A 13080-nucleotide genomic window follows, 5' to 3' on the forward strand; every position below is an offset into this window, starting at 1 on the left:
CTTGCAGCGATGGGAAAATCTAGAAATTGTGCACTGCAATGCAGAAGGATAATGTACATTTTAAAATGACTTTAATGTCACCCATTTACTTGCAAAGCCCTTTATGTGCGAACGTGAAAGTTTTATAGCCATTCAAATTATAATCCTTTCCTACTCAAGAGAATATGAAATTCAGTCATCATATCACTTACGCCTTAATTTCTGTAAGCTGTCCCCCGACCAGCAATAGAAAAAAAAAAACTAACTGGATTCTTCCACATGCTAATGTAAACTAATGGGAAACATGTTCAGAGTTAAAAGGGGCTAATAAAAAAAGCAATATATCCTTGGTTGCTTTAGATTCTGTAGTATATTGCCATTATTTAGGTATATGAGTATAATCATTGGTTTCCTTCTGTGCTGTATTATGTTTTTAAAAAAAAAACACAAAAAAAAAAAAACACTTAGATAACTACTGGATTGTTTAGAATTAGATGGACTCAGAAGGCACCGTGGTGCAGAGAGGTCCAGGACAGTGCAATGCAGACCTAAATTAGGACTCCTACAATATAAGACTACGCGCACACAGGCGGTTTGCATAAAATTATGGCATTTTCAGGTGCCTGGGAATCACAGGTGCAGCATCCAGCCCCATCTAGCAGTCGGTCCAAATCTATGACAAAAAGTTAGAATTCTGGCAAGATAAAGTTACTTTACTGTTTCATGGTTGGGAGCAGGTTCGTGCTAGGAGGGGGAAAACAGTTCCAACCCAAGATCACTGAACCCTGCCTCACAGACAACATTTTAGGGCTTGTTCACACCAGGTGCAGTAAACACATGCAAAATCATGTTTTCCCATACCGCACATAAATATGCAGCCTTTTGCAGTCACCCGTGGGTGCCATGAATTCTTCATGACACCCCCATGCATCTATCAAATTCGCACATGTTCGTGCCCATTAACCACTTGCTGACCACCCGTCGCAGTTATAGTGCCACAAGGTGGCTTGGCTGCGAGAATCGCTGTACCAGTACTGCTTTCCGTGCACTTGTTTCTTTGGGTGTGCCGATTGGACAGCGGGGGAGCCAAGCAGCAGGTCCGGCAGAATCAACATTTGCCCGCGATCGTTCCCCGCAGAGACAGAACAGGGATCTGCCGAAGTAAACGACAGGGAATTACACTGAGATCTTGTCTTACTGCTATGCAGGAAGACGGATCTCTGTGTTCTCCCAGGCAGCCCATCCCCAATACAGTTAGTAAAGACACCCAGGAAACAGTTAACCCCTTGATCGCCACTGATATTAACCCATTCTCTGCCAGTGTCATTAGTATAATGTCAGTGCAATTTTTTAGCCCTAATCACTATAATAATGTCACTGGTTCCCAAAAGTGTCAAAAATGTCAGTTAAGTGTCCGATTTGTCTGCCGCAACTTCGCAGTCATGCTAAAAAAAAAAAAAAAAAACAAACACTGATCAGCGCCATTACTAGTAAAAAATAAATAAATAATAAAAATGTCATAAAACTAGCCCCTATTTTGGAGACTATATAATTTTTACGCACCAATATATGCTTATTTTTATTTTTTTATCAAAAACATGTAGCAGAATACATATTGGCCTAAACTGTCAAAGAAAATAGGATTTTTATAACAGCTTATCTGTAAAATCCTTTTCTTGGAGCACATCATGGGACACAGAGCCACAGTAATAACTGTATGGGTTATATTGAACTTTCAGGTGATGGACACTGACACACCCTAAACAGGATGTTAAATTCCCCATATAACCCCTCCCCTTACCGGCAGTACCTCAGTTTTGTAGCAAAGCAGTACACATGTAACCAGAAAGAGGGGAGGGACCTCTGTGTCCCATGATGTACTCCAAGAAAAGGATTTTACAGGTAAGCTGTTATAAAAATGCTATTTTCTTTATCGTACATCATGGGACACAGCCACAGTAATACATTTTTGGAATGTCCCAGAGCAATTCCACCTGAGGGGAGGGGACACAAACAAAAGTAGGGTGCAATCAGACCTGAGGAGCTATACTGCTGCCTGCAGCACACTATGCCCAAAGGCGATATCCTCATGCCTTCTTACATTGACCTGATAGAATCTGGTGAATGTATGGACTGAAGACCAGGTTGCGGCCTTGCAGATTTGAGCCATGGAGGCTTGGTGATGCACTGCCCATGAAGCACTAACGGCCCTGATGGAGTGAGCTTTGACCTAAAAAAGGTGGAACCTTCTTCATGCCATAAGCTTGAATAATTACCTGACAAATCCATTCAGCAATAGTGGATTTTGATGCTGCCTGTCCTTTCCTAGGACCTACAGGCAACATGAACAAGATATTGGTTTTTCAAATCTGATCAGTCGCCTTCAAACAGATCTTGACTTTCCCCACTACATCCAAAGAGTGCAGTGACTTCTCTTCCTTAGAACAGGTTTCTGGAAAAAATGAAGGTAAAACAATATCCTGGTTTAGGTAAAAACCTGAAACCACCTTTGGCAAAAAACTAAGATGTGGATGCAGTACTACTACATCCTTGTGACTGATTAAATATAGCTCTTTAGGAGAAGGAGCCACAAACTCTGATACCCTTCTTGCAGAAGAAATGGCTACCAGAAAAATGTGTTTCCTTGTCAAAAAGGACCAAAGGAATATGTTGCATCGGCTCAAAAGGCTGTTTCCTAAATTCAAAAACTAAAAAAAAAAAAACGAAATTCAAGCCCCAAGGGTTCAGGGATGCTCTAACTGGTGGATTAAGCTGCGTTACCCCCTGCATAAAGATTTGAAACAAAAAATGTGATGCAAGCGGATGCTGAAACAATACTGATAAGGCCAAAACCTGGCCCTTGATAGTACTCAAGGCCAGCTTCATCTCTAGCCCCATTTGCAGAAAGGCAAGAATTTTACTTATGGCATACTTTTGAGGATGCCAACCCCTGGATTCACACCAAGAAACATATGCTTTCCAGACTCTATGATAAATGAATCTGGAAGCTGATTTCCTTGCATTAATCAAGGTAGATATCACTGAGCCTGAAAGCCCACGATTCCTTAAGATGTGGGTTTCAATAGCCAAACCGTTAAATTTAGCGCTTGTAAAGTAGGGTGGAACACTGATCCCTGCTATAGCAGGTATGGACGTGGTGGTAGGGTCCATGGGGCCCCTACCACCATCTTTCCTATTTCTGCATACAAAGACCTTCTGGGCCACAAGAACTACCGACTTCCTTTCCTGCTTGATCCTGAAAAGAAGTTGAGGTAGCAGCAGAATAGGAGGGTATGCAAAAATCTGTGAGAAATGATCCCACTGGGTCACCAACACATTTCTTTCCCGCATGCGAGTGGATCACTTGTTCTTTGCACAAAGTTGTCGACTTTGTTGTTGAGTCTGGATGCAAACAGACCTACATCCGGGATTACCCATCTTGGCATATAGCCAGGAAGACGTCTGGGTGAAGGAACCATTCCCCCGGGAACAACTGCTGGCGACTTAAGTAGTCTGCCTGCCAGTTCTCTACCCCTGGAATGAAGATTGCCGATATGCATGGCACATGTCTTTCTGCCCAGGCTAGGATATGTGCCTGGGCTGCGCGACTTCTGCTGCCCTCTTGGTAATTGATATAAGCCACTGCTGTGGCATTGCTGGATTGAATCCCAACAGGAGAATACTGCAACCTGAATGTCCAGGCCCTTAGGGCTAGACGCGCTGCCCCCATTTCCCTTGGACAGATGCTTCTTTCAGGACTGCCCGTTAAGAATTTGCCGCCCTCCAGATTCTTGGAAATCCTCCACCAACTGAGGCTCTGGTGCTTTTTTGTCGACAAATGCCTTGGAAAATCTAGTGCCTGAATCTTCTTGCTCCAGGCCGATAGGATACTGTCTTGCAGCAGTCTCGAATGAAACGGAGCCTAGGGAACTGCTGCGAATGAAGCCACCATCTCCCCCGGTGATAATGGGAACATGAATTTGGATGATCTGTTTTGGTGTATAACAGGCTGAACCCAGGAGCAGAGGATAAGAAATTAGTAGCCAGCTTGTTACCGAGCGTTATTGGAGGAGTGGATCTTATCCCATTTTCTTATACAGCGCTGTATGACCCTTGGTGGTCTTCTCTGGAGGTGAGAGGCTGGGGGAAACAAGGAGCGCACCCCGGATCACTTGTGAACACGTACATCGGGTGTTTTTTTTCACTGGTTTGAAGTGGAATGCACCACAAATAGACATTTGGGACTTGTTATTTATATTGGTTACCATTCACAATATGAATTTTTAGATTTTGCAAAGCAAAAGGTTTATCAAATAGTGGACATGCTTACCCAGTTGATATCATTGATTATATTTGTATTTGCACTTTATTGTCATATTTTTGCACTTTATTATCAGCTATTTGCACAGTATTTTCTGTGTATGTGCACATCTATTTTTGAGCTGTTTTTGCACATTTCTGCACTTTATCTCACCATATGCACTTTATTATACAAGTTAATGATTATTGTTTATTATAATTGTGTTATATAATAGTATAGATAAGGTAGCGCCACATAACATTCAATGCCACATAACATTCAATACAATGCTACTTATACTTCCAAAAAAAGAGGAGTCTTAATAGCAATAAAGAATAATGTAGACTTTCACCTGCTTCAAGAAATATCTGACCCCAATGGTCGCTACTTAATTCCAGTATGTACCCTCCACAAAACCAAGTACACTGCTAAATGTGTATGCCCCTAACACCCACCAGATAAGTTTCCTCCGGAAGGCCATATGCAAAGCCCAAGCAGTCCGACAGGGACATCTGCTCATGTGCGGAGACTTTAATCTGGTAGCAGATATACATATGAATACCACGTCAGCAGCAAAGAGAAGAGAGCCTCCGCGAAACAATTTCTCACATCACAAGATATATTTGATGTCTGGAGTTGTCAGCATGGTTCTGAAAAGGACTACACTTCTCCCCACATCATAAATCTCCAGTCCAATCTCCATAGACGACACTAAGCCCCAGCGGAATACATTTCTCTGGCGTACCAACACTTCCATACTACATCATCCAAGCCACTCTCAGGAAATTAAAGACCACCTAAAAGAATAGTTCGGCCATAATAGTGGATCAGTGGACGACCTTGTTGTGTGGAAGGTGCACAAAGCCGTTATCCATAGTATAATATTGAAATTAAGTTCCCTATGTAACAAGAAGAAGAGGACGAAGCCCATTGATTACTTCACAAATTGCTAGTATTTAGACCCAACACAAAGCCAACCCACAACCAGCACAAAAGGCCCAGCTGATGACAGACCGGAACCGAGGTCACTACTCCTCCATTCCTTCGAGCATGTACAGCGTAAGATTAAAGCCACCTCTTACTCTACTTCTAACAAATCTGGCAAAAAATTAGCACATCGCCTCAAAAGGGAAGAGGACCAAATCTAAAATAACTCACTTATTCCGCGCCCACACACTAAAGAGAATCTGACTAATCCTCGGGACATAGCAAACACGTTTAGGAATTATTATAGTGACCTCTATAACAGACAAGACCCTTCCACATTTCAACCCTCAAACGAGGACATTAATGCATTTCTGCAACAAATTAAACTCCCTACGCTTACAGAGACACAAAGGTCTTCTTTGAATGAGCCCTTTACTGAGCAGGAAATTCTCTTAACAATAATGTCACTACCCTCAGGGAAAGCACAGAGACCTGACGGTTTGGCTGGAGAGCACTATAAGCAATTTTCCAGCCAAATAATCCCACACTTAACACAACTCTTCAACAATGCTGCCTCCTCTTCCATCCATGTCCTAGAAATCTGTGGTAAAATAGAAAGTTTGTCACTACTGCGCCCAAATTTACAATGGTGGTTGACGAGCACCCCTTTAGGATCAAAAATACCGTCATCCCCTACCATGAAAACCTCAGCTAATGCATGGAAAATATTGACCCAAAATAGTCACATTACCCCCAACACCCCACTGATCCCAATACCAATTGAATCTCTTCATCATCTATCACCAGATTTGACTCAGTCGTACCGACAGGGAATCAAATCCATCCAAAATGTAATCCAGGGCTCTCGTCCAAAACCTTTCCCCATTCTTCAACACAAATTTACGCTACCCCCTATGGACCTTTTCACATATATACGTGTCAAAAACTGCCTTGAAGCAATCCAACTTCATCTATATATGATACACCCAAAAGCAAGGGAATTTCTATCAACTTCATCCTCCAAAACAAAAAGGAATCTCACTATTCTACAATATTCTCCACCAAAAACGCCAATTCACAAAATCATCCCCCCACATTCACTAGGAGAATGATCTGGGACAAAAGTACACAAAACACCAATGGCAATGAGCCTTACAAACAATATACAAAGCAACTAAATGCTCTGCTTTATTGGAACTCACCCAAAAACTATCCCTCAGGTGGCATTTAACCCCTTCAAGGTTTAGCTCAAATACCCCAGACACGTGCTGGAGATGGAAATCAGCCAAAGGAGACATGTTTCACATCTTTTGGAAGTGTGACCGTATCCAAAACAACTGGAAAGCCATTTTCCAAGTCCTACCGGACATCACAAAACATGCACCCCCTGCTCCATACCACAGCTCATCAGACGTGTTACAACACACATACTGTTAGTTGCAAGATTGAGCATAACGAGATGGTGTAAAAGAGACAGGACCCCTTTACATTGCACACACACTTGACATTACAATTATGAAATAACAATGGCCTCAAGCAGAGGTTTTCTAGCTAAAGAGCGTGGTTACCATGGGAACAATGGTCTGGAGTAGCGAAGTTCCTATAACATAGTAGAACTTACTCTTGGTTTGGTCATGGTTCAGCAATAGGTCAGGTTCAAGAATTCTTGTAATGTCCAAAACATGTGTTATACAAAAAGACACAAGATACTGCCGTCCCCCAGGTAACAAAAGAGGTCCCATTGAGGGTTTGGGAACCACAGTTTGATGGTCAACATATATTTGTATCTAAAGTATAATAAGCTTTACCTCAGAATTTTCTGCTAGTTTAATACATAAAGCATATATTTAAGTATTAAATTGTTTCTGATACCTTCCCCCTGGTTTTGTTATAGAATAATAAAAACTTTTGATGGAAAAAAAAATTGCCACATTCGTGACCTTGTCTAAATGTTCACTTAATTTACAGGTGTGTGAACATTTACATACACAGATTATTCAGAATAGCAATAGCAGCACTATCATTAGTTGGGTGTGCTGGCCAATTAAAAGCATTTTATCAAGTCTAAACACCGGATAGCCATTGTTCACTGGAGCAAGAATAGTATTTTAGCATAAGGGAGTCTCAAAAATAATTAACAGTTACAGTAGCCAGAGAGCATAACCCAGTTGTGTAATATGTTTTAAAAATCTTTACCTATTGCAGCGGATTGCATTTGCTTCATATGGGCTTCCAAAGCAGAAGGATCCTTGGAACTGTATGGTCCAAGTTCTGGATAAAAATTTGCTCCAATATCTTCAGGTGGATTGTGTTTTCCAGTGGGGTAATTACCAGCGATTTTAGCATCCCAGTGTTTCAATAGTTCATGATTCCAGTGAATGTATTTACCATCAAACTGAGGGTTTCCATACCACATATAATAAAAAACATGAAGGTTATAATTAGGAGCTGGTAGGTTTTCCATCTTTATATTGTCAGGCTTCTGGGACTCAAGCATGTCAGCTTGAATTTTGTGCTCTGATTGAACATTGTGTTTTACACGATTCTTCTCATGATGATCTGAGACTTTCTGAAGTTCAGGTAAAAGGCCTAATGCAAAAGGACTTCCAAATGCAGCTGTTTCAGGTCTCAACGATTTCAAGGCCAGCATAAGACTACAGACAATAAAAAGGACAATTCCTAACGTGATACATGTTCTTCTGCGAAATCTTGTCATGATGACATAGCTCCATTAATTTTATACTGAAAGAGAGAAAACACAGTTAATGAAGATTACACATAGTCAAGTCACCAGCAAAGCGTAATAAATGGTAGTTGTAATGCCATTATGATGAGGTGGTGCTTTCATCCTGTTTAAAAGGAGATTAGTCGACATAAAAGGCCTGTAACTAAAAACAGATCATTTATCTCTTGGTATAAAACACGGTAGGCGATGGCAAGGTTTTATACACATTCAAAAAGGGAGAAAATGTATTTCTGCCTTAAGTTGTTTTTTTATGGATCACTGGGAAACAGCAACTTCAATAGATTACTGTGTGAGACAAAGAAAAAAAAAAAAAGCTTAGGGTATAGACCAAAGATTGTAGAAAAATACAAAAAGCTTTACTAGATAAAAAGATCTAAAAGCATTTTAACCACTTAAAGATCGAGCCTCTGAGATTTGTTGTTTACAAGTTAAAAACAGTTTTTTGCTAGAAAATTACTTAGAACCCCCAAACATACATTTTTTTCTAACACACCGTATTTGCACAGAGGTCTTACAAGCACACGTTTTTTTGGAACAAAATACACGTTTTTTGAATTAAAAATAGGACAACAGTAAAGATAGCCCAATTTTTTTTTTATATTGTGAAAGATAATGTTATACCGAGCAAATTGATACCCAACACGTAACACTTCAAAATTGCGCCTTCTCATGGAATGGTGACAAATTTTTACCCTTAAAAATCTACAGAGATGACGTTTTAAAAATCTGCATGTTTTAAGTTACAGAGGAGGTCTAGGGCTAGAATTATTGCTCTACCGATCGCAGTGATACCTCACATGTGTGGTTTTCATATGCGTGCACTAGTCACGCATTCGTTTGCTCCTGCATGCGAGTTTGTCGGGACGGGGCGCATTTAGAATAAAAAATTGCCCTTTTAAGAGCTACAGTGATATGGAGACTGCGAGGGCCATCTTCCCCTTACTCGTCTCCTTACCCAGGCAGGGGACAGGCGCAATTGCCTCCGCCGCTGCTGATGGCTCCGGTAAGCGGTGGAGGGTACCGGATTGTGGTGGGAGGGGGGTGACCCTCTCTCGCCGCCGATAAAAGTGATCTCGTAGTGAATCCCCCGCAGAGACCACTTTTATCTTGTTGTGGACCGCCCGTTGTAGACGAGGATACTGAGGTTATGGCAGCTAGCTGCTGCCATAACAACAATATCCTCCTTCAAAGTCATCACGTAAAATTACGGTGGGCGGCCCGGAAGCGGTTAAATGCTTTTAAGAAGATGGTCGTTTTTGCTAAGGCTTTAAAAAAATATCTTTGTCCATTAAATCATTTTATACTTTCAACTGGTCTATATTAGAAGTCTTCACATTTTTCAGTATAAGGGTCACTTTGTACATTTAGGACTCAATGCACGCCAGCTTAAAAAAAAAAAAACGCTCCTAGCAGCAGCTTTTGAGCATTTTTTTTATCCTATGGGACTCTTCACACAAATGTGTTATGGGTGCGGTGGATTTTGAAAGTCCTGCATGCTACATCTTTGGTGCAGCTTTTAAAACCACACCCATTGCAATGAATGGAAAACACATCAAAATCGCAGTAAAACACACAGCGTTTTGCATTTTTGAGTCACATGTCCATTTTTCACAGGTGCATGCAACCAAGAAAAAGCACAAGAAATGCATCTGAAACAAGCAAACTTGTGTTTTTACCACAAAATTGCTACACAGCAGCGTGAAAGGGCCCTAACTGCTAGTCTCTTTTTTTTTTTTTTTTTTTTTTTTTTTTATTAAGAAGAACTGCACAGAAAAAAAAAGGGGGGGGGGGGGAAGAGATCCATCACAGGGCCTCTTACATCCACCAGTTTTGTGGAATTTTTTTTTTTTGCAAGCTGACTTATGAAGACTTCAGTACGGGGTTCAGGTATATATCTACTATAAGACAAGGAACTCCAGTGCCCCATGAACTTGATAATATGTCAAGGGAACCCCTGTTTGGAAGCTGCACAAGCTGCCCTGATACTGAATGAATGGATTTAGGCCTAATTTAGTGACTAAAACCGCAACAAGAAATTATATGCTTTGAAGAAGTGTGAGGATGTGCAGGAAAAGGAAGTAACAGACTGTCCAGGGGAGCCATTGTGAGTTGATTACAGAGGTCAAGCACGACCACTGGACACCAGCTACTGTTGGTACAGTAATAATTAACTATGAACCCCTGGCCTGTTTGTCTGTTCTTGTTGTTGGGGAGTTGTAGAGTGTAATGGTCAGTGAACCTGGCGAGACTGCCTTTGAGCAGTATAGGTGCATGATGGCCAGCCTGAGACACCTCCCTGGGTCTGAGGAAACCAAAGAAACTCAAGTAGATGGCTGCCTTGACTACTAAACTGGGACCAAAGCCAAAAGGGATAACAAGTCTTAAATTCCCCAGAAAATCTGTCCGGTTACTGGCAGACGTGACAGCTGTGACTGTCCTCGAGTTCTCTGAATACCCTTCATCATAGCTTTGAGAGGGTGAACTGCAAAAAATGGACTGCCAGGATAATGCAGGTACCTAAAGTGCTGTACACCTGAAAGATATAACTTGATGGTATTGGCAGACAAGGACAGTTCACCATTTCAATAAGCAGTGAAAGCCCATCACATAGTTGATGTTTCCAGAGCAACTGCCAGGGTATAGGGTCCTGAATCTGAGAAAAGACTTCCAAACCAGTGGTGTACACGCTCAGGGTATTCCTAGATAAACTATTTACAATATTGATCGCCTGTGCCCAGACTGTGACTAATCCATGATCAGAAGGGAATGATGTGGAACCGGCTTGCCCACTAGCTCTGCTTTCAGATACTGTAGGAAACATTGTGGGAAATTAAACAGAGGTGGGCATCTGCTGCGCGATTGTGATTACCACTGATAAACTCTCCCATGAAATGAAAGTCAGGCCTAGCCACCTCAACCTGCGCACGGACATGATGGGAAAGGACCCAGATCAACCTTTATTGATAATTTCTGCTGTGACCAAATTAGCCGTAAAGAAAAACAGATTTCCCCAAACAAACAGGCCCCCACGTGACTGCTGCCGCCAATATTGGGTAGATTTTGAACAATGCCGAAGTATGGGCAAACAACACTTCAGAGGGCCAACCATTGACGTCCAAAAAAGGCTGCAAAACCAAATGAGGCTGCGGCATATGAAAACATTCTAGGGGACCTAATAGTAGTTTGTGGAATGAACATGAAGTGTAATTTCGATCACATAGAAACTGGTCCCACATGATCAGGTCAGCTTGTGCATCCACTTGTAGACTAACTGAGTCAGAGTCCTGGTACAGGGCAAGGAGGGCCAGTAACCTAGAAACAAAAGACCCACCCTGTGGAATAATTCTCATGGCACAATTAAGCATGCCCAAAAGCAGCAAAAAGTATTTTTTGGAACAGATTGGGGACCTGACAAAAAGATGAATAATCTGCCGTATCCTGACCAATTTCTTCAAGGGCAAACTCGCCCCCATGAGATTAGTATCAAGTGATGCCAAAAAAAAAAAAAAAATCAATGACTTTGACCGGCCCTTCCACTTTATGGGCAGCCAAGGGGAATTTCATCTCAGAGAACAGTCCTGTGAGAGACTACAGATACCTAGGCAGGTGACCAGGGTTTTCTAACAGCAGAAAATAATCTAGCTAACAAATGACCCATCAGCAAGCTCTGCAGTTAGCCAAAATCCAATGAAATGCTTGGGCAAATGTATCAAATAGGCAAGGACTGCTTTTTGACCTGAACGTCAACCTGGTGGCAAAATAACGCTCACGCCATTTAATACCATGCAATTGTTAGAGGGCAGGTTTAATAGGAAGTAATTTGAAATCATCTGAAATATCTGCTTTGGATAACCAAGTACCCTTACCTAACCACAGAATGTGCTGGATAGCCAAAACCCCAATGAGTACTTTAACCACTTGCCGCCCGCCCTATAGCAAATAGACGGCGGCAAAGTGGTTGCATAATCCTGACCGGACGTCATATGACGTGATCAGGATTATGAGCCGCTGCGCGCCCCCGGGGGCGCGCATCGCGGCGATCGTTGTTGCGGGGTGTCAGTCTGACACCCGGCAACTACGATCTCGGTAAAGAGTCTCCGACGGAGACTCTTTACCATGTGATCAGCCGTGTCCAATCACGGCTGATCACAGTGTAAATAGGAAAAGCCGGTGATCGGCTTTTCCTCACTCGCATCTGTCAGACGTGAGTAGAGGAGAGCCGATCGGCTGCTCCTCTGACAGGGGGGGTCTTTGCTGATCGATTATCAACACAGCCCCCCCGAGGATGCCCACACTGGACCACCAGGGATGCCACCAGACCACCAGGGATGCCAAGGACAAGGTATGCCACCCTAGACCACCAGGGATTCCAGTCAGTGCCACAATGGATGCCAATCAGTGCCCACAATGGGCATCACTGATTGGCATGCATTATTGATTGGCACTGATTGGCATCCATTAGTACATTATAATACAATGCCGCCTATCAGTTCTCACCTGTGCCGCCTATCAGTGCCTACCCATGCCCACCTGTGCCGCCTACCCATGCCCACCTGTGCCACCTACCCATGCCCACCTGTGCCACCTACCCATGCCCACCTGTGCCACCTACCCATGCCCACCTGTGCCACCTACCCATGCCCATCCATGCCAATCCGTGCCACCTATCAGTGCCCATCCGTGTCGCCCATCAGTGCCACATATCGGTGTCCATCAATGCCACCTCATCAGTGCCACTTCATTGGTGCCACCTTATCATTGCCCATCAGTGTAACCCCATCAGTGAAGGAGAAAACATACTTATTTGCAAAGTTTTGAAACTGAAACAAAAAAAAAATATTTTTTTTTTCAAAATTTTCGGTATTTTTTTATTTGTTTAGCAAAAAATAAAAACCGCAGAGGTGATCAAATACCACCAAAAGAAAGCTCTATTTGTGGGAAAAAAAATGATAAAAATTTCATTTGGGTACAGTGTAGCATGACCGCGCAATTGTCATTCAAAGTGCGACAGTGCTGAGAGCTCAAAATGGGTCTGGGCAGGAAGGTGTTTAAGTGCCCGGTATTGAAGTGGTTAAAGGAGAATTCCTAATGAGGAAATTATACAATTGAGATGTGGAATGTGAGACAA

At 42.4% G+C, this 13080-nt stretch overlaps 1 protein-coding gene across 1 annotated transcript in view; it reads right to left on the bottom strand.

Moving 5' to 3' along the window:
- The window catches only part of MANEA (mannosidase endo-alpha), a 65419-nt gene that overhangs the window by 20438 nt on the left and 31901 nt on the right, over positions 1-13080 (bottom strand). Inside the window, exon 2 of the mRNA XM_077487228.1 lies at positions 7403-7948. Within this exon, the coding sequence (XP_077343354.1) occupies positions 7403-7922 (520 nt within the window). The 5' untranslated portion in view covers positions 7923-7948. The remainder of the gene's footprint in view (positions 1-7402; positions 7949-13080) is intronic.

This window comes from Lithobates pipiens, unplaced genomic scaffold (genome assembly GCF_037356315.1).
Source record: "Lithobates pipiens isolate NorthernLeopardFrog02 unplaced genomic scaffold, aLitPip1_a1.2 Scaffold_18, whole genome shotgun sequence".
Classification (NCBI taxonomy): domain Eukaryota; kingdom Metazoa; phylum Chordata; class Amphibia; order Anura; family Ranidae; genus Lithobates; species Lithobates pipiens.